Source organism: Pestalotiopsis fici, assembly GCF_000516985.1.
Source record: "Pestalotiopsis fici W106-1 unplaced genomic scaffold PFICI_Scf_4, whole genome shotgun sequence".
Taxonomy (NCBI): domain Eukaryota; kingdom Fungi; phylum Ascomycota; class Sordariomycetes; order Amphisphaeriales; family Sporocadaceae; genus Pestalotiopsis; species Pestalotiopsis fici.
Genome location: NW_006917094.1, coordinates 3,740,964 through 3,757,762, shown reverse-complemented (window position 1 = coordinate 3,757,762; position 16,799 = coordinate 3,740,964). Strand labels below are relative to the sequence as shown.

The following is a 16,799-nucleotide window of genomic DNA, read 5'->3' as shown; positions in this document are numbered from 1 at the left end:
ACACTTTGGCTGGGATGGCATCGTCAAATTTGCGGCAGCGCAACTATCTAGTGCCGCCGTCTTCTTCAGATACGGACTCCGATTCCTCCGCCGCCCAGCTCGCCAAGGTAGAGAGGCGCAAGAAACGGAAACGAGATGCCAACGTCTACGACGCGGTAGCCGGTAAGAAGCGGCCATTTTTGCTGATACGCGGTGGCGCTACACCAAACCCCCCCTGGCTTCCATGATTTTATTGACCATTGGCTATAATAGGCCGCGTCACGACGACACGTGCCCTAGATGACGGGTCTGACTCGGAAACTCTCTTCCAGCGTCGCCACCGCAGCACTCTGCGCGATCCGACGCTGGCCCCGGAGGAGGTGTTGTTTCAGCGCGCCAGAGCCCCCATTAGATATGCCGAAAAGGACATATACAACGCGCACGAGCGGCTGCCGGAGGGCGGCCGAGAGGTCCTACCCGACAGCGACATGCTCAAGGCTATCCACGGCTATGCTGCTCACTTCTACTCGGCACTTGCCGATTCATCAGTGCGCCGCGATAAGCACGGCGTCTCGGGTACTCAGAGAAGCATCGATGAGGGCAGCATGGACGAGACGGCCCTCGTGGCCTTTGGGATTCTGCTGGAAGAGGCGGCACGCGACGCGCTCGGCAAGAAGGGCGACCTCGTTTTCACTGAAGGCGCTGATGCCAACCCCAGAAGCTCTACAGGATTGGCGGAAAGCCAAACTGTCGGCTTCCTGGATGTTGTTGATGCTGGAGCCCACTCGACAAGAGGCAGAACTCGATCATAGCCATAGGTGTTGACTCTATGATGGTGTATGAATCAATGAGCCATAGTTGCAACGTTGCTCGAAGCCCCCTGGACCTCTCTACAACCATGATTAATGATATCCGACTATGTAACTCAAATGCAAACTTGACGACTGAACATACTTGCACTTAGTCGGCAAGCTGCACATCTTTGCTTTTTGTCGGCTTAGTTGAGGATAGACCGGGCATTTTCACCCTTTGCTACATTCTTTGTGTGCGGGTGTTTGCAGTGCTTTAGAGTCCATCGATGCGTGTGGTTGCGGCTCGAGCGGTCAAGCCTAGAGCTGAAGATGGCCATTTGCAGGCTGCAGCTATCATATGCCACTTGTTTGGGAAAGCCCGCCAATCACAGTATGGGTGTCTATCACCGTGTCAGAGGGCTTTAGCAATTGGCAGCCAGGCTAGACAGATACCCTCCAAGATCCAAATATGATCTCATTAGATTTCCCGAGTTTCTCGCAACACCACACTTTGCCTGACCGCCCACCCCCTCCTAAATTACCCCCCCTGATCTGAGAAATGAGGAGAGGGTGCGATAAGCGATTTATTGATTGACACGGGCCGATGCATCTCGCTCTCGACGTGTAGCAAAAGCCACGCCATCTCTGCTTTCTCCCCGTTACTGGGTGCAGCAGACGAAGAAGGAAGGGGGAAGAAAAGTGATATATCAAAGATCAAAGCATCATGATGAAGAAGCGTGGCTGATGCATGGAAAACGACGCAGCCAAGACAGCTTACTGCCAGCCAACTCATCAACCGGTCATGTAGAGACGCTTGCGACTCATATTTCTTGTTGGTCAGCCTCATGAAGGAAAGAAAGAAAAGGGACGCGCATGCCGTTTCCGTGAACCGGGTGGGTGGTCTGCCCATAATTTCCTTCTCTTCAATCTGGCCACCTGAGCTGAGCTGTCAGTTACCCTTTTAGCCCTTTTTTTGTTTTTGTTTTTTCTTTCTTTCTCTTTCCTTGTCTTGCCCACCCCCTCAACTGCGTATGTTCTCTCGTCTGGGCTATGTAGGAAGACAAAAACGGTTGTGCTTTTCAGCTCCACTATACTGTCTCATTTCCCCGCGAGTTCTGGGCGGATACCGACACGCTGTGTATGGCAGCTTGCATATTTTCTTTTTCTCAACCCATCTCTTACATCGCCAAAAAGTCTTGGTGCAAAAGAAAGTTGCAAAAATACCGTCTCGGTTGGAAACACTGTAGCTTTGAATAAAAAGTATTCTACTAGTATACTAACCTCATATCAATTTACGTTACAATCGGGCTGAAAAGCCCGATATAGCTGCTTAACCGAGCACTATCGCGGGGCACGGTTACGTTTTGTGTCTTTCGAAATATGTAGTCGTAGTCGCATGGAGACAAAGTACGATACAGTACCGATTCCTATTACATTGCTTCCTGGAGACATCATTGATCACTGTGACGATAGTAGCAGGATGAACATTCCACACCTTGTCAACCTACAACATGGTAAACGCGACCTCCCCCAAAGTAGAACTTTTGCCGGTTAACTCAATGTGATATGACCTGTCCTCCATGTCATTTGTCTACCTTACCGGTGATCCTTTGGGTGACCATGTCCTTTTGGCCCTGGGCCACTGGTATGTCAGTCTGGGTAGGATGCCCATTAATGCGGAGTGCATCCCCCGGTACACAACAGAGAGGTAAGCAAGGCAATAAGCACTCGAGGGTAATCTTTCGAGCCTAGTGCTTATCAATATGGGCGAAGAGAACATAATGTTTGCGCACAACAATCACTGCTTGCTATCGATATACCCAACAACTGTGACACGTAATTTCGGCCGTCTACAAGCCCAGAATTTCTTTTCTGGCCTTGTGGTACCCTCGGCGATAAGGAAGAAAAGATGCAGCCCCCGAATACATGGCAAACTTCAAGAAAGTAAAGTACCTGTTCGGTACTGCTTACAAGAACGAGGTCGACAAAGGTCGAACCAGTCGAACGTTTGGAAAAAAGATCGGCCAAATGATCTGAACCAATCGATCGCCAGACCTGGTTCTGTCGACGTGAATCGTCATGTTGCAATGAGCAACAAGCAATTGGTTTTTGAGGCGAAATTTCGGGTTCTGTGAAGGGGTGTTGTTGGGTCACCAACTGCTCTGAGCGTTTGGGTTGATGCTTGCGGGCCATTCGAGGCACGAATCAAGTCCAGAGGGCAACCCAACTGCTACGTACTCTGTATAGCCCGCGGCCGAGTTGTAAAAGCTCTTCATGTTGCTTTGGGCTTCCCTGTGTGGCTCTGTTATGGTACATTTTCTTTGGGTGCACAACGGCGTTGCAGCGGCCTTTTTGGTTGGCCACAGCGGTTGAACGTTTCATCGGGGTGGCTTTCTCGTTATCAAGGGTATCTACATCTGACTGGGGTGGTGGTTGGATTTTTATCTGCTGACTTGTGAGATCCGTTGGCGAGCAACGCAGCCTAAACCCCTCGAAAGTAAGAAAAAACAACCCTGACCTTGGCGGGGTTGTGATTATGTGTGTTGCTGCAACTCGGAAGAGACAACAGTAACTGAGGCCTAATATGACCCCTCCTGACAATAGCCCTAGTGGTCGGCAAGGTGCGTGTCCAAGACGCCACGACCAGATTTTCTGGAATTGGACATCAACTTCCTAGAAGAGAAGTGTTTTCCCCTCTTGTTAATCCATTCTTTTAATTTGATATGTACCTTTCATTACTGTAAAGGCCATGAGCTTGGAAATTGACAGCTCATTGAAACTTGAAAGTAGTCGACGTTGCTGGGCTTTATTATCCCTGTTTGAGCTGTCCTGCGACGCTGATCATCTACGTATTGGCGCAGCAGTCAAATGGCAAGCTGCAGCGGCCGCTAGAAGGGACATACCCATGATTTCTTGGCATTGTCGGTCCATCGTCTCGTTCCCGCTGTCATGCGGAAAATTGAACTACGCCGTTGACCGCCCGGTAGCAGGTTTCCTCAATGACCAGGCGACGTTGAAACTGCCATGTATGTACATGGCGGACAAAGAATGTATGAAGGAGTCAAATTGATCATGAGGCGCAGAGGGAACGTTGACCCCTGATGATAAGTGAGGCCATGCAAAAAGCGGGTCTTTCCAACGGCAATCAGCGGGTGGCTGGTGGGCTCATGCAGAAACGTCGAGATAGACCTGCAGCGTTTCAACCGCTGCAAGAACACAGAGTGCATCGTTAGAGAGAGAAAAGTAGCTACTTCAAAAGTATGCCCTTTTTCTGAAAGTTCAAAAAAGCGAGCTGATTGCCTAATGAGGTTGTGTCATGCCCAAAAAAGAAGGCAATTGGGTGGAGTCTATAGATACCTTTAATCTGTTTCGTCTTGTATGCACAAATATCTTTGTCTTTGTAAGAATTGGGCGAGTCAGACCTGAGACAATGCTGGCGTACTACAAGAAATGGTTTGATGATGATAGTATCGTGGATACGAGTATGCGTATGTACGTATCTGGATTACCTGGGGGATTTGGACGGGTCGCCAAGGCGGGTGTTCACAGCAGACTTCTAGCCGCACCCAAGAAGAGCCTCTTCCTCAGAAAGGGAAAAGAGGAGGACCCTGATTTCCTGTCTCAGCCGCTGTCAAAAAAGGTTTCACGACATGCCTGACTGGAAAGTTCCTCTCGCGGTCAGATTGCCGCTGGGATCGGAGAATTGTGACGCCAAGCTACAGAGTACTCCTCAAGAAACAGTTTGGAGGTCTGTATCACAGCGCACGGGGTGAAACCACATGATTAATCTTGAGGCTCGTTCCTGGGGCAAGTTTGAAGCGTCACACGGGGCGAGGCTGAAGCGCTGTCAATATACGGAATCATGTCCTACCTACATTTACCGCCCAATGACTTCACGGGGCTATCACAAGTGCTTGCTTGCGTATGGGCTTGGAATGGAGCGCACCCATTATCTAGTGTCATTAAAGCCAATGCCTGCCTTTGCAGATCACAGGGCGAGGTGACAGCGAAAGATTTTGTTGTGTTTGGCTCTGGCTCCTAGGTAGAATGGATAGTATGCATCGCTTAAGGTCGCGTTCGCTAAATTTCATTCCAGGTACGCAGGCACATAGGTAGTATCAATAGTTGGCGATCAGGTCGAACACTGCCCCTCACCGGTGAGTCCTTGAGGCGGAAAGTCCGACGTGATAGACGCCGCAGTGTGTGTGGCATCTTGTCGCAATCTACGGGATACCTGTTCGGACGACACCAAACTACGGGATCGGCACTGGCATCGACCCAATCTGGCGCGCATGGTGCAATGTACCACTATGCTGACTGACAATGACTGAAAGTGACTGTGCAGTAGGTATTCAACTGCATAACTGCTCGCCCGCTCATTCGATTCCTTTCGGCAGCAGAATTGCGATATCCTCGGCGTCCACCCTGTTCTAGAACTCACATGACTACAGAGTTGCTTGGGTTTAAATTGGGGGGATGAGACAACCCTTGAGATCGATCCAAAGGGTTGGAACCCAGCCCGTCATCTGATTGGACTGTTCACTCTGCAGCAACCAACATGGCTTGTCGAACGCGACCCATGTCTTGCAAAGAGACACTGGCCCTTATCGGTCTTTTTGCCCTGTTCATGTCCTAGCTTACCAGACATCAGTCGAGTTTCTCCCATATGTAGAATAACGCTGGGGTCATATTTCGGTAGTGGTCCTCCCGATAATGCCTGCACAATGCCAGGATTAAAACCAAAAATGGGACGTCATGGGCTCGACATCCAGGGCTCGACATCCAGGACCTTCGCTTCTATTGTCCAATGTTGGTACCCTCGAAAGATCCCAGCAGCGCCGCGTCTTTGTGGCCTGCCGCCCACCATCAGCTAATAATATCTGGTAGGGTGGGTGGGTGGTGGTTGTGATGATGATGATGATAATACGGGAAGATACCTGAAGTAATCCCAGCCACGTGATGGTTTGTCGATGAGAGGTGACACAAAGGCAGCGGGGAAGAGATTGCGAACCGCGCTGTGCCTGGTTTTCTTCCTAGATGCAACCATCAAAAACAGAAAAAGACCGACAACTTGCGGGGCGTGCTGCAAGATTAAAATCCCGGTTTCAAAACTGCATATATGCATACACGAAGAGGAACGGAATTTTTTTTGTCTGATGAGGGCCGCAAAGAGAAATACTTTTAGATTTATGCATTTCAGTACATACCTTCTTCGAGGGATGGAGGGTTTGGCTGGGCTGGCTTGTTCCGCCGCAATGACCAAACAGAGCCATGGTCAGCGCACGACCACGGTTCCACGTGGGCTGCTGTTGGCTGCATCAGGTTTCCTGCCCGCTGCTGCTGGCCCTGCCCATCGCGGGCTTCTAGAAAACAACATCGCAATCATACAAGGGGGCCTGGGAAGGGGGTTTGATTTCTCGCTGAGGAAGTATTGCATAGCGGTCCTTGCCTTTCGAAAATACGTAGATGGTGGTATTTGAAGAGGCAGGGGCTTGTTCTTCGCGAAACGTTTCGAGAATGTCCTAGGGCAGTGGAATACACTGACAATCCAACATGCTCGGCCGTGGCCTCCGTCATCATGAGCCCGGTTGTGGAGAAGAAGAAAAAATGCTAACAGAGAAATATATCTCTCATGGGCTCGTGCCAGTCGGCAAGCCTGAATCGGCCAATTGGCAACGTCCAGAGGGACAGGCAACTCAAGCCAAGGCGTTCTCGCTAAGCTGGCGAGGCGGTCAAGGCTGCAAACATCATCCCAAGCTGCAAGTTGGCAAGCGCATAGATTGGTAAGAGGATTGGAGGAAGCTTATTAACCGCACACTACTGTCGTGATGGCAGGTATGCTTAACTCGACTGCTCTCCAAACATTGCCGATCATTTTCAGAGTTTCGGCCGTTGCTCAGCCGAGCTTCCCGGGCGCTGCTGGCAGCCTCCACCCAACACAGGAACTTCCTTGAAATGATGGGAAATGGATATGCGGCAAGAATTATCGTGTGTTGCTATGGTGTTGCACACGATCTATTTCACGAATGCGTAAACTCAATTTCATATAGAAAATATAGTAACTTGTATGTAGTTAATAAGTACGGGGAAGGAAATTCTCCACGCCAAAGCAACGCTGCACGGGCTTGGGCTACCTTTGAAGCTGCGCGAAACCCTACCCTGCAGGTATTGGCAGTGCTGCTTGCTGCTTGCCTTGCCTTGCCTGCTGCTGGAGACGGGATTATATGCAAGTCAACGAAGAACCATGCTCGAAGCTGCCGACGATGTCCGTGGCCGCAATTGCCGTGCTCGAGACTTGCATCGTGACCGCATTCCAACAGAGCCGTGAGTTTGAGCTACCATGGCTACTTGCGACCAGCTCGACTTTTTTTGCTGCAACCTAATGCGGCCCTTGAAAGAACTACTGCGGCCATGCCCCTCGTCGAGCTGGCCGTGACTATTATGTGATGTCCTAAAAAGCACTTCATCGTGTCGCTCCCGTCTTCTCTTCCGCGCGGCCGACACTTTTTGCCTGACTGTTATAAGATGCGGAGCAGTTTCCAAAGCACCCACCCAACAGAGGCACTCTATGTCGTCGCTTCCGTAGATAACGCTCCTGAGCAAGGGGAAGTTTGGTCCGCCGATAATGGTGTGTTGCTAGTAGCGTCTAAGAAAAGAGACCTGTCAGGAACGCTTGAATTACCAGGTCTTCAGACTCCTACAAGATTGGCTTGCAGTTGAAACCAGGAATTGAACAACGTCATCTCAGCCCGCTCAGCTCGATCAAGAATGAAAACAAGGCGAGCTTCTCATCGTGGCCAATGTGTCGCACTATTGTGTACTATATAGGCGAGAATAGCATCATGTATTGGCCCCCCCCCCGGGCTGTTGAATTTTACTAGAAAAGCGTGAGGCCCAAGCTTCGTACTTGCAGAACCAATGTACTGTCCCCATGCACCAAGCCGGACTGCTGCTGAGTGCACTCCATTACTTTTATTAGATTGGCGCTCTGTGTAGTTAAGTTTCAGACACATGGGTGACGCAGATCTAGTGACGACAAGTTCTTCCCCATGGTGACAGAATTGGCACTGGCCCCAAAGCCCGGCTCTTATCTTCCGACGCCAGATCACCGACCAACCCTTGCGGATGACCCTTCTTTTCTTCTTGAAGCAGAACGTAGTGTAGAGGAGCAGAGCAGAAGGCGGTCTCAGCAGCTAGACGGAAGCTGGCTGGCTGGCTGGTGCATTGTCGTCGTCGTTATCGCTGTCGTCAATGTCGTCGTTGTCGCGGTGCGGACCCGTGACGACCGAAGTTGACAGGCTGACACAGGCAAGGCTAGGTTTTCGCAACAGAATCACACCAGATGAAAAACAAAAAGTGCTCCTGCAGGGATACAGATCAACCACCCCTCGATATTGGGCTGTCGCACATGCCGATTATTGCCGTATCGCATAACAAGGTGGGAGGAAACTCTCAAGCTTCTTCTCTCTTTGGATCTCGGCTAGACCTGGGTACGGACGCTGTGACCATTGATGCTTCTCTTTGGGCTTCCTCTTCTTCGAGAACTGTTCGACTTGATTTCCGACTGCAGATCATACTCGCAACTTTAGTGGTATGTCATCTTGGTGGGCTATTCCAACGATCCACGACTTGTCATTGCCACCAGTTATGACTGGGAATTTGTTAGGATCGGCTTTGGGTGTCATGGCATGAAGTCATGCTATTTTGCCAAGCTGCTTGCTGCCATTCATCAATTCCGCGAGAGACTAATTGGCGAGAGACACAACCCGTTTCTGGTCATACTCCTATCTGGATTTTTATTCCGCCCCTGACCATTTCTTTCGGGATGTACAAGTTTTGCTGCTTTCTAGCAAAGGATTGGTCAGAAATGTGTTCGCTAGAAGTGAGACATTGACGCGTGAGGAGCGCGGAAACGACTTACACCAACGGTTGACAGCCGCTGTGGGTGTCACTTTGTCGGTCAAGGGTTTACCCCACTTTGCACTGCAACTTTTTTTTTCCTTCGAGCACGCGGTTTTTAAAACGTTCTGGCGTTGGCTAGTAATGCAGGCTGGGTCAAGTTTATGACAGGCACAGGAGGGAAACATTGTGAAAGCATTGGCTTGTGGTGTAGGCAGGCCTGGCATGGTAGGCAGGTACGTGCAAGGTACAGCTCAAGTAAGTAATGTATCTACATTACCTAGGTAGGTAATGTCTGTAGAAAAACCTCTGCCTTCTGCGCGGCGTGCGTCAAGTCCCTGGTCCCTTCGATCTGGACTTGAGTCGTGCCGCCTCCACCACCTGCATTTTCCTCTTGAACCCCAATTTCTTCTTTTCTGCCACCACGTCCGCGTTGCAGGTACGGTAGGTATTTGCTTATTGCTCCTGGGCTGTAACCTGGGCGCATATCTTTGTGTGTGTATGTCTCTCCTGTCTTCAATGACAAGCATTCTGCTTAAGCAGCAAATCTTGCGAGTCAACAAACGGGTAGGCACTGAAGTCTTTGCTACGTATACACCAGTACTGGGGGAGTTTTTTTTTTCCCCCCTCTCCTCCCCCCCGGCACTCAGCTCAACTTGCCGCTCAAGACACCTAAAGGTTACAGGTCGTCGGTATCGACGGATGTACATGAGTATGTTGACCAGGCTGGTACTTTACTTGTCAATCTGCTAGCCGCCAATCTCTTTCATTTTACAGGAATTCGGTGTCAAATCTGCGAACGTGCATAGCTCCACTTACTGATCTGGATTCTCCCATGTTTTCCCCAACGCCAAACCAGGCTTGCCAGATACCGACATCCCTCACTAATAATTCGTTTCTGCTCGTGCCGTGTAGCGGTCACTTCTCCTTTACTACCACATTGATAACATAACGATTTTCTGTAGGTACCACACACTACCTGGGCCTGGAGAAAGGTACCAAATCAATACTCGTAGTGGTACTTGTCTGCTGGGTATTCCGTAGATTGTTCAAACTTTGGTGCGTCGCAGCACCTTTTATTTCTCTAATTTTTTCCTTTTAATTGTTTCTCTTTGGCTCAACCGTCAACGTCGCCCATCCACTTATAGCAAAGCGCGATAAGAAATCTTGAACCTTTTCGCACCAGTAAGCGGCCCGCGCACGCGAGAAGTCAGAAAGGGCCTCCACAAAAGCATGAACTTTCGAGCCCCTTCATTGAACCAACACACACACACCACCCCAAACTGCTTCGCATCGTGAGTCGCCTTATTACTCTTATAAATCCACAGCGACACCCACCCACCCACACAAACACACCGCCGGCCCTTGGGCGGACCTGGCCGCACGGCTTGCTACTTTTGTCTTCTTGTCTGGTCTGGCTGGGCTGGCTTGGCTTTCCTGTCCCCAGTGCCTGTCACCAGCCACCTTTTGAGACTCCAATCGTCGTGGTGGGCAACGAGAGAAGCTGGAGAAGAAACTAGAGACATTTCAAGAAGAAGAAAAACAAAGAATATAGCCCATCAAGAGCTTTAGTGACGCTGGCACACCCACGTTCACTCGCACATATTCTTTATTATCCAAAGGGACCCAGAATTCTGCCAGTGGCAGATCCACCCTCGCTCACGCGCCTGTGTGGTTACGAGTGAAGCTTGGGTATTACGCTGTGCCGAGCGAACCCAAGCTGCTGGGAAGCAATCTCTGGCAATCTACAAGGACTCCATCCTGTCGGACTTGCTTTGTAGTTGTGACCCTTGTCGCGAGCGCCCAGATAACCCCTGTCCTGCTAGCTTCTACCCAGGCGAGCGTCGCCAAGGGTTCAGTACCTACCTCGATCGGGTCTGCAGAAGCCAAACTGCTTTTACACCAAACATCACCTTACCTATCTTACCTACCTACCTACCTTACCTCCAGATGGACGGAACTGCCTAGTCACCGGGCTCATTGTCACTTGTCTTGAGCTTCGACCGCTTCCGAAACTCTACCAGACAACCTCTGCTTTCCTCCGTACACCCCCGGCCGCGTCTCCGACGACTCTACATACTGTAGTAGGTAGTAGTCACACTCTCAGTCCTTTTTTTTTTATCTTATTTTTCTCCCTCTTGTCTCTGCCCAACCGCAGATCTCCTCGAATTGGGCCCGCCTCGCACCGAGCGCGCATCTTGGAGGTCTGGTTTTATTTTTTTTTTCCCGTTCCCCTTGCGCCCACCCAGGAACCTGGCAACCTCTCTACCTGCTTGCGCCTCGCCCACGCCAGAGTCTGGACAAGCTCTTTCGAGAGCGCACCGCCCTCTTGGGACCTCTACTCTCCGATATACCGACTCGCTGGTCTCTGTATGTCGTCACGCGCCAATCACGGTTTCCACTGCTCCAGGACTATACTACCACCCTCCTCCACAAAGCGATCTGCCTCCCCGAGGTACCTTGCCAGTCCCTAGACCGGCTCCTTCCCTCCTGGGCTCTCTGGTGTACTCTGACACTTTCCATGGCCTCCTTTCCGATTACCGTCACTGCTTGACCTGCCTGCTGCACAGCCTATGACTGTTCACATATATCTACCAACTATGGAACCCGGGCAGTCTGAAGCTAAACGCCCTCGTTTCAACAATCCTCCCTCGCCATGGCCTCCTTCAGCACATCAAGAGGCTCGACCTGTGCTACCCCCACCTCAACCATCACAACATCACCAGCCCGCGCTGTCGCCGTATCAGTCTCACAACCTGTATAACCGCCAGCATCCAGAGCACCCGCCTCACCCAGGCCATCACCACCCCGAGGAACGTCGCCATCATGAGCAAGACGCCTACCCGCCTTCACTGCCGCCGCCGCCCTTGCAGGACCACCGACCTCCTCACTCGCCGGCGCATCCAGCCTTTCCACCTTACCCTCGCAGAGAGTCCATCGTGAAGAGGGAGAACGGCGACGACGCCTCTCTGCCCCAGATGCGCCGCCCAAACTCCACGGGTACCGCGCCTGATGGCATGCCACCTCACTCACACCCTCCTCCCTACCCAGGAGCACATATGGACGATCACAGAAGACCGACTAGCTTTGATAATGGAGGCTCCATTCCACCATCGCCCATATACCGACCACCGCAGCCACCATATGCACCTCCTACACCTATCCAGCATAATCAGTACGATGCGTCACCGTCAGGCTACGGCCCTCCATCGTCCGTCCCGGATATGTACCCAAATATTGCCATTACCAGCGCAAAGCGGAAAGCCCAACGGGCATCCCAAGTGAGTAAAACCAAGACATACCTAGTGTTGTGATACTAACGTGACAAACGTAGGCATGTGACAATTGCAGACAATTGAAAGCCAAATGCGACGAGCAACGTCCATGTAAAAACTGCAAGGACAAGTCCTTGCAGTGCGTCTACCGAGATTTGCCTACTAAACAGTAAGTGGCACGAATAGCTTAAAACCTTTTTTTTTATCCTTTTCTCCCTTCCTGGCAGGCATATACCACTAACACATGAAAATTTAGGCCAGACAAGGTTAGCGCCGACATTTTGGAATTAATGAGTTCTTTGAAGAGCGAAATAGTCAACCTCGGTCAACGCATTACGAGCCTGGAACATTCAATTAACACCAATTCGAATCATTCATCGGACACCAAGGTGGAATCCATTGAGGGTGATCAGCATCCAAACGATTACGGTCTGTCCGCGCAGGAATCGAAAAATGCCACCGAAGACGAGCAGCAGTCCTCTCCCAGGAGGAACAGTGATGATCCGGACAAGAAGCAAATGGTCCAACACGCGGCAAAGGTTATTGAAGAAATGGACCAGGACGATATTGAAAGCAACCCAGGACCACCAATTATGCCAGGAGCGCCATCTTTGCCTACAAACCACACCACATTGGCCGCATTGCTACTCAAGTGGCCATCAATTGAGGGTCTTGTGAAACCCGTTCTCAAAAGGGAGGGCATCCATCATATTAACGAATTCCCAATCAGCCAAGAGCAACAACGTGGTGTTCTGCGTGTCTGGGGCAGAGGAGAAGGCTACATATTAAGCAACGCCAAACATGAGAGCAAGTTTGGCCAAGTGATAACCGATGTAACTCAGGTTGACGACTCGCCTGGCGACACTGCACACTCGGCACCATCTCCCTACTCCGAACGTGAAGGTTGGACCGATCGTGAAGCTTGGGGTACAGTCGGGGGCGGCCCCACCTCCACAGTCGAAATACACAAGGGCGGCGTGCTCTATGCCGATGGGACCCCAGATTTTGACCGCGCCACTGTCAAGCAATACGTCCAAAGCTTCAAGGACAATGTGCTCAATATGCACCCCATTCTCATCCCGACACAGCTCGATGCCATGGTGACAATGTTCCTTGATTCTCTGCCACAGTCCACCAAATCTGCGTACAAATCTGGTGCCAAATTTGTGCAGAGTGTCGGATCAAGCGCGACGCCACTTGGCCCGGAGCCGGGCTCCAAAAGGAAGCGGTCGCCTGCTGTGGAGGAGCCGAATATTCACATTCACAGAACCGGGGTGCCTGTGTCGAGGAGTATTCACAGCGCTCTCGTGCTGTCTGTCTTGGCTTTGGGGAAAATATGCCTGCACAAGACAAGAATACCCGAACCGGTGTCGGATTCTGACGGTGCGGTCTATCACAACTCCCCACATGTGCGCAACGGTGGGCCAGTCTCTTCTCCTTCCCAAGGATCGCCACCAGGACCACTCCCAATTCAAGCGTCAGGCCTCCCGTCGCCAAAGGACTACAATGATCGGAACATGGCTAGCCGCCGGGCCTCGCTTCAGGGTTCTAATGCAACACTGAGAGGTCAAAACTACAAGCGCAACATTGACGTCATTCCCGGCCTGGAATATTTTGCTCTCGCCGGAGATATACTAGGCAGTCAAATTTCTGGCTACACTTTAAAGCACGTCTACGTGGAACTATTCATGGGCTTGTACCATGGACAACTTGGTCGTGTGATAGAGAGCTGGTCGTACATTGCTAGTGCAGGCAGGACTTTGCAGGTAGTCCTTCGACCGTAGGTTTTTCCAAGTCGCCTCAGGTATTGAGAATCTGCTAACCGCAAGTAGGAGCCTTTCGCGGTTGAATGATCTTAGAGCGAACGGCCGTTTTCCGTATTCAACGCGAGATAATCAGCTGGCCTTTGCGTTCTGGACCTGCCTTCAACTTGAAAGGTATGCTTATCTTGTCAATTTCGTGGCCTCTTGTTTCTAACAAACACAGTGATATTCTGGCTGAGCTGCAATTGCCCCACTCGGGTATTTTGATGTACGAAGAGGCAATTCCCTTTCCAAACCTCTCGACACAAATGAACAATGGCTACAGCCAAGATATTCTCACGAGCTACCAAGCACAGCTTTGGGTGCGAAAGCAATTGAACCAAGTGCACCATCAGCTCTATAGCCTTGATCTGCCAGATGGTGGACCCGCAATGCAGGCAAAAACGGAGGATCTGAAACGAGTGCTGGCCAAGTCAGAATGGGTGCCGAAAGAGTTCATGTTCGAAGACAGCGACATGCCAGCAAACGACTTCCTCGCAGCCCGACTCCGTGCGAAGTATTGGGGATCTCAAGTCATTCTTTACAGGCCATACATTCGCATTTGCCTCCACACCCCTCGCGGCGATGGTTCGTCGTCTGTCCACAAGATTGACGATAAACAGGGCTTCCACGTGCCTCCTGGCATGAACGCTCAAGCTCTGAACTATGCTCGTTTGGGCATATCCGCGCTAATACAAAGCACAAAGGCATTCCACGGGCTTGAGAAGGGCCACCGCATCCTAGTCACCAATGTTTTCACAACGGCTCATGCGTAAGTACACCCAATTGAATCCATGATCAAGCAGGCAAAGCTAACACAGCAAGGCAATGGGGTAATTTACTGGTCCTATCTGCTTGCTATGTAGATGAGGTTCTCCGGCAGTTCATCGACCGGCATGAGCTGCAAGAGCTATTTCTCCGTACGATGGACTTTTTCAGAATCATTGCACAGTCGACCAGCCCCCTGAAAATTGACTTGAATATCCTCGAATGGCTTTACGAGCAGCTGAGATTTCCCCCCACCGACCACGAATCAGGCACAAGCTCGAGCGTTTCCAGCATGAACAGCTCCGCACATGCTGCTACTGGACCACATTATCCAGCAATCCAGAATATGCTACCACCACCCTATAACAGCTCGTAATGAGATCTACGAGCAGCAATTGCATTCCAGTTCTTTGTTTGTTGTTGTTTTCTACTTGTCTTTTGAGAATGGGAAAGTTGGATTTTACCCTTGAATACCTCGAGCGGGCATGCGAGTATACATAACGCTCACGACGATATATATCACACTATACATACAATCATCATACTTGGGCGGACTACTACTTGGGAATTCGGGACCATGGTTTCCGAGGTTGGACTTTACAACCGAGCTTGTGTGATGCACTGCACAAGCGACCCCCCTGGCGGGACATATTTGCGTTTATCTTCGACAGTCACCAGGCGAGCATCATCTGGCAGGGGCGGGATTTTTGCATCATTTTCCTAGGTGGGAGTGGAGGAGATACCATTTTCTTTTAGTTGTTCTAGTGTGATATGGTCCCCCAGCGGAACCACGTCTCATCACTTGACATCTTATTATGCATTATAATGTTACAAGATAGCGGACACAGAAGCGGAATGTGGAGGAAGAGATATGGGTCATCAAAGGCAAAATACCCAACAGGGTCACTAGAAAGTTCTTCAGCCAGCATACGCATCTATTCATAAAGCAACATGTGGCGGATTATTGATTGGCAACGTTGGGAATGTGGAACGTGGAATGTTTATACATGAATACCTACCTAACTACTTATTATTTGTATGTTCTGTCTTTTGTGTGTGTGCGTACATACGACGTTGCATCAAGTTGAGTTGCGGATAAACAAGAATTGGCTGTGGGTACAGTGCTGCTACTATACCATGAAAAAGATGCGTCGTGGCTCACCGTTCCAATGTCAAGCAATTCAAGGGGAACCATTCATATGCATGTCTAGACCAAAGCGATCTCTCGAGAGAGGGTGGCTCTTGTTAGTGGCTTGACGGAAAGGGAAGACAAAGAAGAAAGAAAAGCCCCCCTCCTAGAGCCGATAAGTGAGTATACTTGGACATGTTGGCTCACTTTTTTTTTTTTTTCTTGGTCTTAGATCAGGATCTACTTCCTAGAGCACAGATCGATGCAATACTCTGTCTGTACTACCAACCACTAACACAAGAAAAAAAAAAGGTCAAACTCAAAAAGTCTTTTTTTTTGAGGCGGGTAGAGCCGGGTTCTAAATTATTTTCCCCCTAAATCGCGATTTATAGCTCTGGACGCGGAAGCGAAGATCGCTAGCGGGCAAGGTAATAGGTAGTAGTGCCAAGCGGTTAGCAAGCAGTATGCATAATTTTAGCATCATCCTGTCTTTGCTTTCTTTTTCTTCTTTTCCCCCCCCTTGTCTTGAGGTCACGCTTGAAGAACTGCTCGCGTAGATATGCGGTTTTTTCTGTGTTCTCCCTTCATGAAATGAGTCGTGCTTGCCGCAGGACAGTCATGTGGTGCTCTCCCATTTCCGCGCGCGCACAAAAGCCCAAGGCTTTCTTCAAGCCACAATATAAAACACGCCGAGGTCTAATTTATTCCGCATTTATTCCGCGGCATCTATCCCGCTTAGTCATAAAGTATGTGTAGAATGTATAGTAAACACCATGCTTTTCCAAGCGTCCAATGACCGGACCACTATGGCAAAATTGAGAGGGAACAAAAAAGCTCAATACAATACCATGTCCCTGGCGAAGTTCCGTCTCATTGTGCCAGCGCATCAATCCCAGGGGCAATCAAAAGACCAGGGTTAGTACAGAGACCTCATGTCAATTGATATGAGAAGAAGAAGAAGAAGAAGGGAAAAAGAAAACACTCTGGGCACGTGAAGCCACACGATGGAAGATTGTGGTCTTTTTTTTGATCCGTATTCTTGTCCGAAAACCTCAAAACCCCATCATCCATTTCGTATGAATATGATGACCTTGTCGAAGTGCCCAAGCCTGTCATGGATCCATGCATATATACCATGGATGTGGACACCCAAGGA

At 50.2% G+C, this 16,799-nt stretch overlaps 3 protein-coding genes across 3 annotated transcripts; all 3 read left to right on the top strand.

Annotated features, from left to right (window-relative positions):
• Nucleotides 1–14: 14 nt before the first annotated feature.
• On the top strand, nucleotides 15–791 carry PFICI_07124 (uncharacterized protein; the record flags this gene model as incomplete). The annotated part of the gene is made up of 2 exons (XM_007835705.1): nucleotides 15–162; nucleotides 253–791. The coding sequence occupies 2 exons, from the start codon at nucleotides 15–17 to the stop codon at nucleotides 789–791; spliced, it is 687 nt and encodes a 228-aa protein (XP_007833896.1).
• A 7,028-nt stretch (nucleotides 792–7,819) lies between these two features.
• On the top strand, nucleotides 7,820–8,065 carry PFICI_07123 (uncharacterized protein; the record flags this gene model as incomplete). The annotated part of the gene is made up of 1 exon (XM_007835704.1): nucleotides 7,820–8,065. One exon carries the CDS (start codon nucleotides 7,820–7,822, stop codon nucleotides 8,063–8,065), a length of 246 nt encoding a protein of 81 aa, XP_007833895.1.
• Nucleotides 8,066–11,269: 3,204 nt separating this feature from the next.
• Nucleotides 11,270–14,890, top strand: PFICI_07122 (uncharacterized protein; the record flags this gene model as incomplete). Its single annotated transcript, XM_007835703.1, has 6 exons — nucleotides 11,270–11,950; nucleotides 12,004–12,113; nucleotides 12,201–13,724; nucleotides 13,777–13,881; nucleotides 13,931–14,518; nucleotides 14,572–14,890. The coding sequence occupies 6 exons, from the start codon at nucleotides 11,270–11,272 to the stop codon at nucleotides 14,888–14,890; spliced, it is 3,327 nt and encodes a 1,108-aa protein (XP_007833894.1).
• Nucleotides 14,891–16,799: the final 1,909 nt, after the last annotated feature.